The sequence below is a fragment of the Mastigoproctus giganteus genome, chromosome 13 (genome assembly GCF_048544385.1).
Source record: "Mastigoproctus giganteus isolate SK-2022 chromosome 13, ASM4854438v1, whole genome shotgun sequence".
Lineage (NCBI taxonomy): Eukaryota > Metazoa > Arthropoda > Arachnida > Uropygi > Thelyphonidae > Mastigoproctus > Mastigoproctus giganteus.
The window spans coordinates 156,899,432-156,918,823 of NC_143587.1; the positions used below are offsets into that span (position 1 = coordinate 156,899,432).

At 37.5% G+C, this 19,392-nt stretch overlaps 1 protein-coding gene across 1 annotated transcript in view; it reads right to left on the minus strand.

The window, feature by feature from the left end:
* The window catches only part of LOC150076546 (serine/threonine-protein kinase unc-51-like), a 462,846-nt gene that overhangs the window by 296,631 nt on the left and 146,823 nt on the right, over nucleotides 1-19,392 (minus strand). Inside the window, exon 9 of the mRNA XM_090387194.1 lies at nucleotides 9,963-10,021. Within this exon, the coding sequence (XP_090243320.1) occupies nucleotides 9,963-10,021 (59 nt within the window). The remainder of the gene's footprint in view (nucleotides 1-9,962; nucleotides 10,022-19,392) is intronic.

Consider the following 19,392-nt stretch of genomic DNA (forward strand, 5'->3'; position numbering starts at 1 on the left):
ACTGATTTTTACATCATCTGCAAGTTTAGACATCACACCCTATATCCCTTCATAGATGTCATTTAAGATAATCAAAAACAACAGTGGTCCCAATACTGATCCTTGGGGAACCCCACTTCTTACACTAACCCAATCTGAGGAATAATCATTTATCACAACCCCCTGCCTAGTGCCCTCAAGCCAACGTGCTATCCATCTAAGGATTTTCCCTATGATTCCAGCCTGCTCCAACTTATAAAGTAACCGCTCGTGTGGGGCTGAGTCAAATGCTTTGCTGATATCTAAATAAACAATGATGTTTATTTAGATATCAGTTAAACAATATTCTCTAAATCCAGTTCACGAGTGACCTGTCAAAATGGCTAACCAGATTTGTTAAACATTATTTTCCCTTTAAAAAACCATGCTGTGTATCGTACAGAATTCCACTTCCATCTCCATCTAAAAATGATCCCGAATTCCACCCTTGATCATTGCCTCCATGATTTTCCCTACTACTGAAGTTAGATGGGCCAGTCAGTAATTTCCCCGTTACACTCCAGAACTGCCTTTATGTTCCAATTTACACCAATCCAACGGAATCTCTCCTGAATCCAGTGATGCTCTCATAACTAACCTTAATGGGTTCAATACACTCACTTGCTACCTCCTTTAAGTTTATAGGGTATATGCCATAAACCACAGAAGCCTTACTCGCCCGTGGGGGCGAATGTTTTCTCATTAAATCAACATGTGGAATTTCAACATTATTAATTAAATTTTTTTCAACTTCACCCCCATAATTTCACGTGAAGGGTTTTTCTTCTGTATATATATTGATGCAAAGTAACTGTTGAGTTCATCTGCAACATCAGTTCGGGTATCTAATACTGTCCCATGCAATCACATATGCGTCCGATCTGATTTGTCCTTCTCTTCTTTGCATTTATATATGTGAAGAATTCCTTAACTGCATTCTTTGCTCTCTTTATTCTTTATTCCCACTCTTCGCTCTCTCCCAGACTCAGTAAAGATATTAAGAAACTATACTGAAAATTATACTTCACTGAATAAAATGTATTTCTCCTTCAGAAAATGATGAACATAATTCAGCCTTGGAAGACCAACATGGAACAGAACATCAGTGTTGTGCAAATTCTTTCCAAAATAAGAAATTGCTTAACTCCAATGAGATTTTAAAACATGAACTTGAGTCGGAAATTAATGAAATACTTTTAACTATTTTTGCTAAAAAAGTTCAAAGCCTAGAAAATATGGACTGAGATCATCTACGATTAGCTCAGTATAATAGTACCAGAATAGAATCCGAAAGGGCGTTTCTGTTGCTATCAAATATGTACCAAAATTAGATCAATTTTAAATGATCATACTATTGGTTGCTTATGTTTCTTAAGAACTCACTTTATTTGGACAGGTAGTGTGGATGCTTAAACATAACTAAACTTTGCATTAACAATATGTATTTTTTTGTTTTTAGAATAACTGTATTTTTAATGATTTTCTTTCAGAATATTTATTATTGCAATAAATGTTTATTTAAAACTTGAATTCAAGAAATTACAGCTTGTTTTTTTCCTTACTTTATTGCACCTAATTGTCATCAAAATTTATTGAGAAAAACATTTGTTTTTGGAATACCGGTATCATAAATTAATAATACCGAAATAAGCATTAACATTAGCAAAGGCACATGATGCAAGAAAGCAAGCTTATATAGCATCAGCCAAAAAAAAAAAAAACAAAAACCCCTCATTTCACCATCCACTAGCTCCAAATATTTGTCAAGTTCTGCCTTGAATCTATTTAAGCTATCAACTTCTACAACCACAGGTGGAAGTTTGTTCCAGCAATCAACCACCCGCTGGCTAAAGGCAAACTTCCGCACATCTATCCTACAACCATCTTTCCTCAATTTGAATTTATTCTTAGCAAGAGGAAGAATCCCATCAGCAATGAGCATGCTTAAACCATTTAAGGTTTTATACGCCTCAATAAGATCACCTCGCAGTCGCCTAGTCTCCACACACTGTAATTTGCAAAACTTAAGCCTTTCTTCATAAGAGCAACTCTTTGTTCCATTCACTAATCTTGTTGCCCTTCTCTGTACTCATTCTAACAACTCTACATCCCTCTTAAAATGAGGCTTCCAGACCTGTATACACTCAAGGTGTGGTCTAGTCTTATACATGGGGATAATCACCTACTTATCTCCGCGAGAAAAATTCTTGTATATCATTGACAAGACACCATGAGCTTCATTTGCTGAGAGGTGGCAAAACTTCATTTGCCACCTCTCAGCCATTCTGCTCAACTTTTCTACATCCTGTTGCAGCAGTGTACTGTCATTACTGTCATTAACAACCCTGCCAACTTTGGCATCATCTGAAAACTTGGACATTAAGCCTGATATACCATCATCAATATCATTTATAAATACAGAAAACAACAATGGACCAACACTGAACCCTGAGGGACTCCACTAATAACATTAGTCCATGAAGGGCAGTGTCCATTGATTACCACTCTCTGTCTTCTTTCACTCAACCATCCCTTTATCCATAGCAGCAATTTGCCTCCAATGCCACACTGCTCCAATTTGTGTAGCAGTCTTTCATGTGCAACAGTATCAAAGGCTTTTCTAAGATCCAAATATATGATATCAAAGTTATTCTTTGCATCCAGTTCCTTTGCAACTACATCATAGTATCCAATCAAATTAGTCAGACAAGACTTCCCCTTAACAAACCCTTGCTGTGTCCGAGCTATAACTGAAGTCCTGTCTAGATGATCCTGCAATGCTTCTTTAACCAGTGCCTCCATTAATTTCCCTGAAACAGAAGTTAAACTAACAGGTCAGTAATTGCCTATGTCTCCCTTTGATCCTCCTTTGTGGAATGGGGTCACATTTGCACATCTCTAGTCCATGAGTACCTCCCCTGTGTCCAGGGAAGCTCTCATAATTATGGCTAAGGGTTTGCTTACTTCCTTTGCCACCTTCTTTAATATAACTGGATAGATTCCATCCACCCCAGATGCCTTTCTTGTCTTTATCTTCAACAATTTCTCCTCCACTTTACTCTGTTATTACAAGGTTATCTACCTTACTGCCAGAGTCGAATACACCTCTGGCATTCCCCTCCTTGAATAACTTCTCATGTGTGAATGTCAATGCAAAATATTCATTTAGTTTGTTAGCTACCTGAGCAGGATCATCAACAGTTGAACCATCGATATTAAGTGGACCAATCTGATTCATCCCTTCCTTCAAGAGTTTACATAAGTAAAGAACTCTTTGCTGCTTTTTTTTGCATCCTTTGCCAAAGATTTCTCGTAATCCACCTTTGCCTGCCTAACCTCCTTTGTAACTTGGTTAAAGACCAGCCTATATCTATCATAGGCGTCTGCGTTACATGTTAATTTATATGTATCCCATGCATTTTTCTTCTCTGTCACATGTCTAAATAGTTTATCTGATATCCATTTAGGCCTAAATCTTGAACAATATTTCCTCGTTGGTATGAAAAGCCTAGTAGCTTCCAAGATTAATTCGTTGAATGCTTCCCATTTTGAATTTGCTGTTAGTAACGTCATCAGTTGGTCCCACTGTATAGAATTTAAATACTGTCTCAGATCATCGTAGTCACCTTTACGAAAGCAAAAACCCTTCCCTTTACCCTTGATGGTAGGTTTTTTTTTTTTTTTTTTTTTGGTAGTTGTTGGCGCGTAGGCTTCTGTGGCCATAATGCACCTCCCAAAGTTTTTGCAATACTTTGATCCAAGCCCAAGGCGGGAATCGAACCCGCGACCTTTGGGTTGCCAGGCAGGCACTTGACCCACCCGGCTAGCCCGGTCGGCTGATGGTAGTTACCTCTTTGAGTAAATCCCACTTGAGCATACGGTGATCACTGCCACCTAGTGGTTCCTTTATCTGCAGATTCTTGATGCATGAAGAATCATTACTGATATTCAGATCAAGAGTATTATTCCCTCTAGTTGCCTCCTGAACATGCTGCTGTAGAAAACAGTCATCCAATAAATCCACAAAAGCCTTGCTAGTGTGTGACCAACCCACAAGTTCCAGTCAATATCTGAGAAATTAAAATCCCCCATTATAAGACTCTGATTTACTGGCCCACTCTATTTTCCTGTACAGTTTCTTATTATACTCATCAGAGTCATTAGGCCTATAGCACATTCCTACTCTCAATTTTGATCTCCCAATGCTTATGTCACACGAAACTGACTCGACACTGTACTGTCCAGCGATGTCGACTGGCTTCACTTCTTTGGATTTTATGTGTTTCTTAACTAATAGCATAACCCCTCCTCCCTTCCTATCCTGTCTTTCATTTCTGTATACATTGTATTCCCCAAATTCCAGTTCTGCATTCCTTATATCCGTGTGACATCAGGTCTCTGATATTCCAACAATATCTGCCTTTGATGTTTTGAGCAATACCTCAAATTCATCAAATTTATTTACCAAACTACTAGCATTGGTGTACACGCAAGTATACATGCACCTGTTCCTATTCTTAGCTACCCTAACACAACCCGTGTGTTTACTTGTACCGCAAAGACTCCCAGCAGTCACTGAAATACCCTGAATCTTGTTTTCCAGGCTGCTACTCATTCCAATAGAAGCCGTGCAAGAATCACTTTCACCTCTGCCAGTGGCCACTGTTAATCTATTAGTCCTTGTATCCCCCAAGCTAGCAGTTTTTCACCCCACCTAACACCCTTCCGCCTCGACAGCATCAGCAAATATTCTTGCATCCTTTCAATTTAAGTGTATCCCATCACTGTAGAAGCAGTCTCTCCTGTAAACAAGTACAGACCAGGCTGAAAAAAATTCTACCCCTTGAGCCTTGCACAATCTTTCCAGGGCTGAAATGATCGACAAGGCTCTCATCATATACTCCCTCCTAACGTGTCTGGGCACAATTGCAGACACTTTCAAATTCAATCCTAATTCACAGCTTTTTTTAAACTGTGACCTGTACTTGTTAAGTAATTCCGCCGGTCTCCTACTCTTAATATCATTAGTGCCAAGGTGTACAACTATATCACCTTTTGTGCCCTTAAAAGATGATATCCGCTCTACAACGTCATCAATCTTTGCCCCTGGCAGACATACCCTGGTCCTGTTCCACCTATCCTTTTTACATATCATGTTCCCCGTTTCTCCTGACAATAGAGTCACCAACAACTACTATTTCCTGTGGGACCAGTACATTCTGCCTTGGGGGGTTGCCGCTGTGTTGCGTGATGTCCAAGTGCAAGTTCTGGCGTTGATGTGAGCAGCTGAGAGCTTGATGGGCCCCTCAATTTAGATCCTTCGAGGGCATCCACCCTGTCCTTCAAGCTCTCATATAGGCCCATAGCAACGCTGAGTTGTCACCTGATTTCCTTACATCGCGCACACACAAAGACATCCCCCATGGCATTATCATGTCCCGTACCCGATTGCTCCATAAACATCAAGCAAGCAGTGCATTTTAAAAGGCTGTGATTCAGAGGGCACCTGCCCTCCCCCCCCCCTCAGTTCTCCCCTGAGCCACAGCATTCCCATTATCTTGAGCCTTTTGCTTTGCTGCTCTGGTCTGGTTCATGATTTCGATTTAATTTCAATTTCAGTACAACAATTATAACTCTAAACTTATATCCCAACACAGTTATAACGCTATATATATTTTTCGGTATCAAATATTATCTATGAGTTCCATTTATATAACTTCTGTATCAAGTTATGTACCAATTAATTATGTTATGTTTGTAAAATCTAAGTCATTATATGTATTTAGTTAAAAAGCACAATTTACTTGACAATGAAGTTTAACAAGATTAATAGATTTTACTGATTAATTGACAATATTATATTATATACTATACTGTACTAAGCTAACACTATCTAGTTCGGGATATAACATTGTATTATATCCATTGGCAGTATAGATTCTGGTATTTCTTTTATTCTAGGCCTTTTGCTGTGGTGATAGTATACTAGTGAAGTGATTGTTATCTGTTAGGGATATATACAATAATCTAATCTAAAAGTTTAAATTATCAGAATTCATGAGTGTTTTTTGGGACTATCTGGCTGGTTCACTCTCCAACTACAACATAATCCAACATACCCAACAAACAATAAATGCGGGCTACCCAAACACCATACCTGCACTTCTGCCAGCCTGAAACCTGTCCATCATACCATGAACATGGCTTCGCATAGTTGATCCTTGCAGGAGAACCCACTAGCTAAATGAACTTGGGCAAGCCATCCCAAGTCCTCCCATCCTGTTGAAGCAGGGTTCCTCAACCACCACAGTCCCCCCCTTTCATAATTTCCACATGAAACAATTCCTATGGCATACCCTGGAAACTAGGCTGTGGGCTTTGGATCCCAGTAATGCTAATCTGGGGGGGGGGGGGAGACAGAACCAGCAGTATCACTGAGAGGTCCACTGATGTCTGTTTCCACTTGCAGTCTGCCAAACCCCCATGTACTTTTTCTGACAGAATCTCAGTTATCGGTTGGTTCAACTACTGCTCATCTCAGTTGCCCAAATTATTCACTGTATGATTCCTTTCGCCTCAAAGGTGGTACTTGTGCATATGTCCATTCCGATATTCCCTGTCAGAGACTTGGTAATTTGGATTCTCCACTTTTCGATCTTCTCTGGCTTAAAATCTCTTTACCTCATTGTGTCAAATTCATCTGTTGTCTTACCATTCTCTCAACTCCACTAATCACTTGCGGCTCTTTGCCTTCCTCTCTTTGCAACTTGACTTTCTCCAGTCCAACTTTCCTAACAGTGAGGCAATTTTCCTTGGTGATTTTAATGTTCACAACTCCAGCTGGCTTCAGTTTTCTAGTCACACTGACCCAGCTGGTCGAGATGCTGAGGCTTTTGCAATTACTAATGACCTTACACAGATTGTTCATTTAACTACAAGAATACCAAACAATCCTAACTATACAGCCAACACGCTTGATCTTTTTCTCACAAACAACTCTTCTAAGTACACGATCGAAGTGAGAGGTCCTTTAGGCACCTCAGATCACAACATGGTGATTGTCTCTTCTCCAATGGAGTCTTTATCTCATGGCTATTCACAACCTCGTATTGTTTGGCATTACAAGAATGCAAAATGGGATGACCTGCGAGATTTCTTTTCTTCTTTACCTTGGTTGGATTACTGTTTCAAAACTTCTGATGTCAACGTTTGCGCAGATCGTGTCAGTGAAATTATTCTTGCAGGAATGGAAACCTTTATCCCACACTGCACTTTAAAATCTCGTCCATTATCTAAACTGCGGTTTTCCAATGAATGTGCTAAGGCTGTTCAAGAGAATAACGTTGCATATTATAATTGGCTTGTTTCTAATTCTTCAGTTTCATTTTCTGCCTACACCAAAGCTTGCAACAATTGTAAAGCAGTTATTAATCAGTCCAAACTATAGTATGAACAGGCTAGGAGTAGAAAACTTGCTTCTTCGCCCTAATGGTAGCTGAGCATTCTGGTCTCTTGCCAAAGCTATTGGCCGCAACTTCTGCCCATCTCTGCTCCCACCTCTGTCCAAACCAGATGGTTCTGTTGTCACTTCAGCCAAGGATAAAGCTGACCTGCTAGCATCCCATTTTTCTTCCAGCTCATGTATTCATGATCGTAAAACACCTCCCACCATTCCCAACATGCTCCATTCAATGCCTCCTGTTATCTTCCGCCAAAAGGATTTTGACGAATCTTGATGCTAAGAAAGCTCCAGGTCCAGATGATGTTTCTCCACTTGTTCTCAAAACCTGTGATCCTGAACTTATTCCTCTTCTTCGCCGCCTTTTTTTGCTTTCTTATTTCAAAGGTGTTTTTCCTTCTATTGGAAATTTGCTCATATCCAGCCAGTTCCTAAAAAGGGTGACAAATCCCTCCCATCCAATTATCATCCCACTGCAATTACTTCTACTCTTTCTAAAGTAATGGAGAAATCAATTAACCGCCAACTCTTAAACTACCTAGAAACCTTCTGTCTGATCAATGATCGCCAGTATGAATTCCATCAGTGTCGATCCACCAGTGATATTCTGGCTTATGTCACCCATTTATGAACTAATTCAATGGAAAAGTTCAGTGAAACACAAGTAGTTGCCCTAGACATCTCAAAGGCTTTCCATCATGTTTGGCATAAAGAAACTTCCATCTTATGGTTTTCCAACTGTTTTTTTGTAATTGGTTATCCAGTTTTCTCTCTGATTGCTCACTGGTAGATGGCTCTCTGTCTTCTAACTTCTCCACTAATGCTGGTGTCCCCCCCCCACTCTTTTCCTCTTGTATATTAATGACCTTCTTCCATTGACTGGAAATGCTATCCATAGTTTTGCCGATGATAGCACATTGCATTCCACTTTCCATTTTGAGAAAACTTGCCCTGCTCAATCAGCTTCAACTTCCCGAAAATCTGCTACCAATTCCTTAAATGCCGATCTTCAGGTAATTCTCCAGTGGGGCAAAGACAACTTAGTTGATTTCAATCGTTCTAAAACTCAGTCTTGTCTTATATCTCGCAAAAAGAATTCTTCTGCTCCTATGCTTATCTTTGGTGACACTCCGATTTCTAGGCAAAATGGTATATCTCTTTTGGGGATTACCCTGACTTCTAATCTCTCTCTTGGCACAAGCATATTACAAATATTGCTGCTTCTGCATCTAAAAACTTGATTTTCTCTTTCACTCTCAGCGTTACTTTTCTTCCAAGCAGCTGCTCACTCTGTACAAATCGCAAATCTGCCCTACCATGATATATTGTTCCCACATCTGGGGTGGTGCTCCCAAAACCTCTCTCAGGCTTCATGATTCCACTCAGAAGAGGGCAGTTAGGTTAATTAATGATTCATCTCTAACAGTGTCTCTCCACTTGCTGTCTCATAGACATACTGTTTCTGCTGCATGTCTCTTCTACAGATATTTCGATGGGCACTGTTCTTCTGAATTGGTTTCTATAATTCCCACTCTCTCTCTCTCTCTCTCTCTCTCTCTCTCTCTCTCTCTCTTCAAAACCGTCCGAACATGTGCCGCCACCAGCCAACATCCATTTACTGTCCAACTTCAAACTCACAGAACCAACTTTTCATCTTCCTCGTTTATTCATTCAACAGCCGTTTTCTGAACAACCTTCCTTCATACGTATTTTCTGAAAATTAGTCTACAGAAGTTCAAGCCCAATGTCAACAAATATCTTCCTTCGTCTTCCCAACCTCCAACCCAAGCACGGTACTAAGTACTATAGGTTCTAATACCTCTCGTGTTTTTTTGGGTCTACATAAAAAAAAAAACTCACCATGTACAGTTGTCCATGTCAAAGAGACAAAACATGAAAATAACCATGCAGCACATATGATGTCAAAACTGTGAAATGAGGCATCTACTTTTGTATTTCATATGCCTTGCATGCTATACTAATGCTTGTTTGTTTACAAATGTCTGATTACATTCTATTTCCTGAAAAATCGCATCTATGTACATAAGGCAAACACAAATCTTTTTCAAATTTAACAATAAATTACTTAACGACATTTCACAGTACATACTGTAAAATACTATAATATAATCACACATTACAGAGAACAGTGCTTTTATCCCACACTGCTGTGTACCTAGCAATGTAAATTTTTATTTTTTTAATGTAGACTAATGCACTCGAGAGCCATTCTGCTCACAATAGACTAACGCACTTGATAGCCATTTTGCCCTAATTATATAGCTTTACTTTTCTTTTGCAAAATAAAAAATATTGATAAAAACTTAGTTTTACAAAAAGATAAAGAAACTCTTTGTCAAAACTATATTACAATGTTGAGACAGACAGGGATAAAATTGGGAAATAAAAAAAGGGCAGATACTGTCTCTCATAAATCAGAAGAGTTGACAGTTATGATATTATTATTATTATTCTAAGAACTTACCTTGGGGTCAAGTTATCATTCTTCTCATAAAACTGTTTCAATGCTTGAGGTGTCTGAGCCTATTGACATAAAAAAACAGCTAAATGATATATAAAATAAACCAACCAATTTTAGTAATTTTTACTAAAAGTAAAATTACACAAAAAAATACTCCTTTTAAAAAGCATTTGATGTGCTATCCTTATAGCTGCATATCTGAGGATGTGCTGCAAAGTTCTGGAACACGGCAAGAAAACCTGTGGAGACTGAGTATACTTCGTGTTCTATTACCTCTTAAATTACATATATGGATTGGAGATATTTTCAAATGAAATTCATCATAGTTTAAAAATATGATTTAATGGAATCTAGCTGTGAGCTTTATCACTTTCAGAAAGTTGTTGTATTCTTCGTCGATATCTTGGTCCCAAAAGTCTGCAGAAACTCAAACTTGTTCTTAAGTTCCAGTGCATACTGCTTTTTCTTCTCTTCTGTTATCTCACAGACCTTTGTATCATTTACTCAAGTCAGTTTTTCCTTTCTTTTCTTACATGTATATCAAGTGTGCATCTTACCATTCTGTGATCACTTCCAACATTTACCCTGTTCAGAATGGTAACATCATTCACAATATATCATCTGTTAGTGAGCATGAACTCAATTTCAATAGTTGTTAATCCATTTGGGTGTCCACTTTCTGTTCAACCTTTTCTTGAAAAAAGTGTTCATTACTGACATTCCTCGAGATTTTGCAAATTTCACAAGTCTTTTACCTCTATCATTTCTTTGGCCAATTCCAAAATTTCCTCTAGTTTCCATTTCTGTGCTGTTTTGTCACTTTTCAATCTTAGCATTGAAGTTCCCGTAATGATGGTGTAGTGAGTTTTCTGTTCACATTTCTTCAACCTCTTCATCATCATGGCGCAATGTTGGCACATATATCATTATAACCTTTACTTTGTACCTCTTAGAAATCCTGAGTAGTAGTCTTGACCCCTTGGTAATGTACATTCGAATTCCAAAATGTTGTTTTTAATATCTTCATGGACCAGAAAGCCAACTCTACCTTCATTTTTTCACTGTTTCCATTGGTGTACAGCAGATTTCCACTTGATAAACTTGTAAGCGATTCATTTCTTCTTCTTGTTGCAGTCAAGGAGATGATAGTGCAATTCACGTTTTCTAATTCCTTTTCCAGCTCCACTTCTATCTTCACTTATTGGTGATCTTACATTACAACAGGCCATGTTCAGTTTCTGTCAATGGTAGCCTGGTCGTACCCAGAGATTCTTTGCACCCTCTGCTTCCACTCTGATCCTGTCGTTGCCGTGAGAGGGTGAGTGAATGCCATTGGGGACTGAGGGTCATTTGTCATATTTAATAATTCAATTTAATACATATCACAGGGCTTAAAGTACAGGAACCATTGGAAGGAAGTGATCATGCCATCATCAGTTGAAAGATGAAGAAAGATGGTGCAGCAGTTAAAGGTAAAGGCACAGGTTTTAACTTCAGAAGAGGGAATTTGATAGTTTAAGGTGTTATATGGCATCTGTGAGTTGGGCAAATTGCTGAGGAATATTGAATACATTTGAATTATGGAATACTTTAAAACAAAAAAAATCACAGAAGCCATGAACACATACATACCTTTAAGAAAATACTGCAAGAGGAGGTTGCTGAAAAGAGCAAGGCAAAAAAAAGCAAGTCTTAGACAACCAAGCTGATGTTGCATATGAATTGAACAGGTAGTTTGCATCTGTCTTTACTGATAAAAGACCCTTCAAGCTGAGAAGAGGCTGAGCCATATGAAATCGTAATTACAGATGATTGTTTATTTGAAAAACTTTTGAGCATAAAGGCAAGGAAGGCTCCCAGAGTTGATGGCATGTAACTTGTAGTTTTGAGGAAAGTTAATTATGAGGGGCATCTTTAGACTCAAGGGAGATTCCTTTGGATTGGAGAAGTGCCAACGTATCACCAACACAACAGCAATTCTAGGAATGAAGTTGGTAACTACGGACTGGTTAGTCTGCCCTCAGTGTTAGGAAAAATCTTAGAGACAATGAGAACAGTCAATCCAGGGACATTTAGATAGATATGGCATTATAAAGGGAACACAATGTTTACCTTTAAAAGTTCTGTTCCAAATATAATAGTTTTTATCTTCCATGAAGATAAAAACTTATCAGAGAATTCAATATGGTATGAAAATAAAATTCCTTCCTCACATTAAACACAATTTTCCATATACGAGGTTTGAAAATAAAGTTTCGAGAATAATTCATTTAAAAATTTTATTTTAAAAATTATACAGGTGAGGCCATTGCCTTCAAAGTAGTCTCCTTCAGACTGTACACATGCATTCCAGTGTAGGATCCACTGATCATAACATTCCTGGTATTCACTTTCTGGTATCTGTTTTAATACTCACATTACATTACTCTGAATTCCAGAAATTGACTGAAAATGCATTCCTTTCATGACTCCTTTTAGTCGAGGAAATAAAAAGAAGTCACAAAGAGACAAATCAGGTGAATACAGAGGGTGCTGCAAAGCTGTGATCGATTTTTAAGTTAAAAACTCTTTCACTACACCAAATTTCTTTCTGCTCATGAGAGAGGTTTTTCAGTACCAGCTTTTCACACACTTTCCTCACCAACAAATTTTCAGTCAAAATTAATCTAACACTTTCCTGATTAATGTTTACTTTTTCAGAAATCATTCTTGTGGTTAACCGCCTATCGCTTTGAACAAGATTACGCACATGAACAATGTTTTCATCATGTCGAGTCGTGGACGGACGCCCTGAATGCTCATCATCTTCGATGGATTCACGTCCTGCTCGAAACTGTTTTGCCCAAATGAAAACGCGTGGCTTCGACATGGTATCATTTCCATAAACTCTGGTCAACTTTTCATAAATATCCGTTAACGATTTGTCACTTTTCACCAAAAATTTTATCACAACTCTTTTCTCTAAATTGTGTTTGCTCTAAATTCCATTTTTTCAATACAGAACTCCAACACGTTTTTACGCGAACCAACTTGTACAATGACTGAAATGACTGACTACATTTACCCTTTGCATGTAAGTAGAGGGGGGTTCAGGCTACACAGCAGGAGGACGTAACAGTTTACAGGGCGGCCATTTTTACGGAAACAAAATTATTCTCGAGACTTTGTCATCACACCTCATATGTGAGCAATGATCACTGAATAAACTTCCAATTTCTCAACCTGCGCATTCAAGAATAAATCTCAAAGTTAGGAGGGTTTTTTTTTTTTTTTTTTTTTAAATTCAACCTTTCAGATAACAGTTATTGTTCATAATGCAATGTACTCCACTACATTCTCTTATCTTGTTTAGTAACATAGCAGCAACAAACTCTTCAATCTTCCATGCGTGTTTTCACTGCATGCATCATTACACATTTTAAATATAAGGCAATTGTTTGAATAAGCAAATACAGCTACAAATACTATATATTTAAAAGTAATGATTATGGATGCAGGTATAGAGTACAATTTCTCTACAATTATTTATACAAATGCAATATTATAAATCCCTCATCATCAGGGTTATACAATGTAATAAACCAGTGGTTTTAAAAGTGTGTTCCACAGAACCCTGACGGTCCACAAGTGTTTTTATTGATTTTTTTTATTTAATTTTGATAATGCATGATTTTTTAAAATATATTGGCATTCTGTGAAAAAACCAAGTTTTTAAGGTGTTCTGCTGCTGAAAAAAACTGAAACTATTCAATTTCATTAACAAAAACGCAAAATTGCATGATGAGAGAGAGAGAGAGACATTACTCATGACAGTTCATTATTCTTTCCGGAAAGTGTTTTGGGTGGACTGTTCGCTTAAGTTTTAACAAGTACTCATTCATAACTCACTCATCATTGGCTGATGCTGTATAAGCTTGCTTCCTTGCATCATGTGCCTCAATTAATGCTAATGATAACAGCAGTTTATAGCAAAACACGAATTTCACAATAGACATTAGCAAAAGCAGACCTTATACCTCACAGAGTGAAAACAGATACAGTAATGGTTTCCAAAGTGTGGATGACTGAGCTATTGTATTCACTTCTGCAGTATAAATGAAAATAGACCTGTAGTACTGGATTCCATGGTTTGAGATAATAATAATAATAGAGCACATCCAGTAAAGACAATAACTATATTTTTAATAACTAAGATTAATTCATAGCTTTCAGGGTAAACAAACCCCTTCTTCAGCAAGTGAATAAACACATACAGAATACTAACAAAATTAATCTTAGAGATAGAATAAAATAAATACTAAATGAGTTGTGCATGCTCAGATGCGCATATGGTCGCAAGATTGTGCAAACATTATTCACTAGATCAGTCTTCATTGTTGGTGCACAGGTGTGTATGGGATAGCTGCCAGCATTTGTTGAGTTTCAAAGCTGATTCAAAGATGGGGTTGTAGTCTTGTACCCTTGCAGCGATTTAAGGCTTTTGCAGAGCTCGATATATTTAACGATTCTAGCCACAGGTGGTGACGGTAGTACCGGGATTGGTCAAGCACCTCACAATCGCATCTTGGGTTAAGGTTGACCAGAAATGTTCCACGATTGCAGAGTGAACAGTGTCACCTAGGCAAATTGATCTGTCATGCTCTGCGATGCAACCCTGAAGGCGTCTTGAGCTCTCCCCTATATAGCAACTGCTGCAATCATGGCAAATTACGCGATATACTATTCCACTACATAAGAGAGGGGCAATGGGAGTTTTTATACGTTTGAGACCAGAGAACGAAAGCTCCTACCAGGAAGTTGTACGCTTTTCATGCGGTACTCGCGTAGGATCTTAAAAATCTGGTCAGGCTGGCCCAGATAGTAAGGAATGTAGGCAGTAAGCATACTGTCACTTGGGAATGACGGCCTCAGATGAGTTGCAAGTTCTTGTGCTTGTCGCAAGCATCTGTCTAATACATGGATTGGGTACCCACAACTGACTAGGTCAGCTTTTACTCTGGAAATCTCGGTGCATCCAGCTTCCTCTGAGCTGGAATGGCCTGGGCTGATCTATAGTTAGTAAACTGCCCGCACCACATTGGCCTACAGTACACCAAGGTTTCCAGGTGTGGGCCCACTCGCTTCACTAGAACATCCAGGAATGGAAGGGACCCGTTCACTTCTAACTCCAAACTGAACTGGATGAACAATGATAAGGAGTTAAGATACTCTAAAAGTGTTGACTCTGAACCATGTGGGATGAGGGTGAAAATATCATCAACATATCTGCACCACATTGTAATCGGTACAGGCGGGCTCAGGAATATCTGTTTCTCTAATTCCTTCATAGCGATGTTAGCAATGACACATTAACAGGGGCACCCATAGCCATACCGTGTATTTGTGTGTACAGAGAATTGCCAAAGGCGATGACACCGCCCAACAAGCATAGGTTGAGGGTAGTACAGATGTCCTCTGCAGATAGTGATGTTATATTTGATAGGTTGTGGTCACTCTCTAGAAGTCGCATGGTACAGACAACAGCCTGTTGGATGGGTATGGATGTAAACAAAGAGACAATGTCGAAGGACGCTATGATCTCACTGTTGTTGACTGTATGGACGGTATTTCACACTAGAGGAGTCGCATGATGCATTTAGACGGTTCGTACGTCGGCGAATTGCAACAGGACACAATGGGTCAGAGAGGAACGCCAGACTTGTGAACCTTTAGAAGTCCATAAAATTGCGGAAGTTGGCAGCCCGTGGCATGCAATTGCCATCGCATCGATGTTGAAATCTTTCCAGATTTGAACCATTTGTAGATCAGTTTGTTGATGTTTGATTCTAGATGTCCTAAGACTGTGATGAGTGGGTCACTTACAGGCTCATAAACATTGGGATCTTGCAGGAGGGCAATGGCTCTGTCCAAATACTCCAACTGGTCTAATATAACTGTGCGACGTCCTTTGTCGACGGGAAGCACGGTGATGCTGCTGTCTTTTCTGATGTAATTAAGAGCAGTGTGCTGATGGTTGAAGTTGGAGTTCGCTGGTTGTGCGCGTCGAAGGACAGAGGCCGTTCTAAAGCGGATGTCATTAGCAGTCTCTTCAGGGAGGTTGGCTATGGATGCCTCTACCTCATGGCGATTTGTGTGATTGGTGTTCTCAACGGTAAAATGGCAAACTTCATACTAGAGCCAAGAACATTGATCTGTTCAGAAGTTAATTGCTTACTGCTTAAATTCAGAATTTAAGCAGTAAGCAATAAACCTCTGAACAGATCAATGTTCTCGGCTCCAGTATGATGTCCGCCGTCTTACCGTCAAGAACACCAATCACACAAATCACCATGGGAGTAGAGGCATCCATTGTGGGAACTTTCAATCTTTACCTTACTGAATGGAGCAACTGGGAGGCAGCTCCCCATGGAAGGGGGACAAATTTTTTAAATCCACTAGATGATTATTATTATGTTTTCACTGAAAGGCACAGTTTAATGCAGGACAGAGCTGTAGCTTGCAAAAGAACACTTCCCTGCACTGATTTTAAAACAGTTTAATAAACCAAATCAGTTATAAATTTTTGTAAAAGCATGCTATATTCTTTAAAACCATTAGTTTTAAAGAATTAAAAAGAAAAAAAAATTAGTTTTGTTTTCACTTTCATTGTTTGGCCACTTCATATTGGAGGCTCTTAGATTGTGACATGATTATTAATGGTGTTTGTTTCTTTCTTTCCTATTTATATAATATGCCATAAATTGGATCACCCACAAAAATTGATAATTCTGAAATTATTTTTTAAGTATATAAAGTGTTGCTGTGTAATATTTTAAAATCAGCATCATTAAACAAACAAAAAATTACCCTACAGTAATGGTGCAATTTGTCATTTAAAATGTTTATCCCCTTTTGTTCACTGATAGTAAATTAGTAAACTTAAAATTAAAAAAAATAATTAAAAAAAATGCAAAATTATGGCATTTCTTATATAAAAATGTTTGCTTAATATATTACCTTTTAGTCATTGGGTATTCAGGTTTAAAAAAACTAATTAAATTTTATTTTACATCTATGTTACATTATACTGTATTGGTATTTATTTTTTTCAATACTGATTAATGGTATTATAAGCATTATGGAAAAGAAATATCATATTCACGACTATAGTAGTTTTTCATTAATTTTTTTTAAAAAAGTAACTTTTAAAATATTTATAATACAACCACATATTAATATTTTTATTCATTTTTTCAGAGAAATGGGTGTAGCCAAAACTGGTATAAAGTTTTATGTTCATAGTTGTGATAACTTCTTTTTTTTTTTTTTTTTTTTTGAAGAAACTTTCTTCAAAGGTCGTACCATTGCTATAAACAAATTAACACAAACACACTATACATTTTTACAGTAGTTATTCAGTCTCTAAGAGACACTGGGTGCTAAAGTTTAAAGTTTCAGTAAACACTGGCCTCCCTACTAAACAGGAATGCAATGTGTCATTAGAAAATGAAACCAAATCATTTTAAATTTGAAGCCAATGAGAAAACCAGAAAAATGAATACCCTTGAAAATGAATAATTTACTACATCAATGCTTATGCATTAACATTGCAGTAATTATGAAATAATGCATATATCAAAAAGATGACTAGGTGTGGGGGTGGGGACTTGAAGTCACTCAGGAACTTCACAAACTAGAACAATTATTTGTATGTAAAAAATGGCTTGGGAATATATGGGGGCCATGAAGAAAGTTCAACCTCAACTTTGAAAGGTAATGATATGCTCAAGGAAAACATATTTTATTACACACAATGTATATTCTTACAATATGCAAGCCCTTCAAAATGGTTTCAAAACTTGATTACAGAATGAATGTAGACAAGCAGCTGGTGACATCATAAAGAAGTTACTTATTAAATTTCTCTACGTCTGTAATATATATGATAATTATGCAATCATATATTATATGAGAAAGTACTGTTAGAATTAGATGAGCTTACACAATCATAGTAAATTTTATTGTGTGTACAAAATATAACAAAAACAGTGTATTACCAAATTTAAAATAAAATTTCTCAAATTATCTGTGTAATCCTAAAATCCAAGAAAAATTAACAGTTACGTCAAATATAAATTTTTTGTGCTGCATTCATACTCTGTTCAAAATGCTTCACTAAGTGGCTTTTCAGATTTCGGTAGTGATTACGATTCGTTAAGTACAATTTTGGCTATAATTCTTGATTATAATTTTGGCCAGTGATGCACGGGGGGGGGGGGGGGTAATTTCAAATTGTTAGAAATGAAAGCAGAGTTTAAGTTCCACAAGTAACATGTTAAATAACATGTACATGTATATTTAGATGAGAAAAATATATATATATAATAAAACACTTTTCCATACACAGCAGTCATTTGTGAAAACATAGCAAATCGGGATAAGTAAGAAATTTTAAATTACTTTAACAGTCTTCATTAATGACATGACCGTTTCGGTGTTTTTTTTTGTTTTTTTTTAATGATGCATCAGCATTTAGTAATACTGTTACATCAAGGGATAGGCAATATACTTGCCAAAGCTTTGACATCTTAATTTTTGGGTTATAAATGTGTGTAATCCTCAATTGCCATAAAAAATATATATATATATACATATAACAATACCCCAGAACCTTAATATTACTAGAGAGGAGTTTGCATCAGAATTCATGCAAAAGTAGACATAAGTGAAGCTATGAAATCAATGGGATGAGGTGCAAAGTCATAATCAAAAGGATAATGATGGTACTTTGTTATAACACTTACTGTCACAAAGATCAGGTAAGATGCAAAATTGCAATCAAAAGTTTGTACAGATGAGTGTAACCTTCCCTTGCTTGAAAGAAGGTGTCCAGAACAAGGTATGTGTCCAAAGCATGTCAACTGCAGTATACCAAACATATTGCTAATGAAACATGAATCCAAATTTCTGATGCAGGAAACAAAGGATGATATCTCAAAAAACACCATCAAATCTTCCAGCAACACACATATGTTGAGGCTTTCTTTATAGCCAGAAAAGAAGAGCTGAACTAATCATTCAATATCAGGATGTTCATCATAATAAGAAGAGGAAGAATGTTCGTGTGTAGGGAAATGAGATATTTTCAGCATCAGATATATCAATGCATAAACTACCTCACTGTGGAGGTGCATTTTCCTTCACTTCCTTATACATACATATATAAGGAAATCGCATCTTCACTTCCCTATACATAAATATAAGGAAAATGCATTTTCACAGTGAGGTTGCTGAATAAAATGAACTCACATGAAGCAGCTGGAATGAAGCTTTGGAAGTAGAAAACACCAAATAACTGAAGCAAATATAAAAAAAGAAGTGGAACACAAAATGAAAGTACTTTGTACTTTTCATTTCAGGTTCCACTTCTTTCAGGTGCCAAGCCAGAATTCAG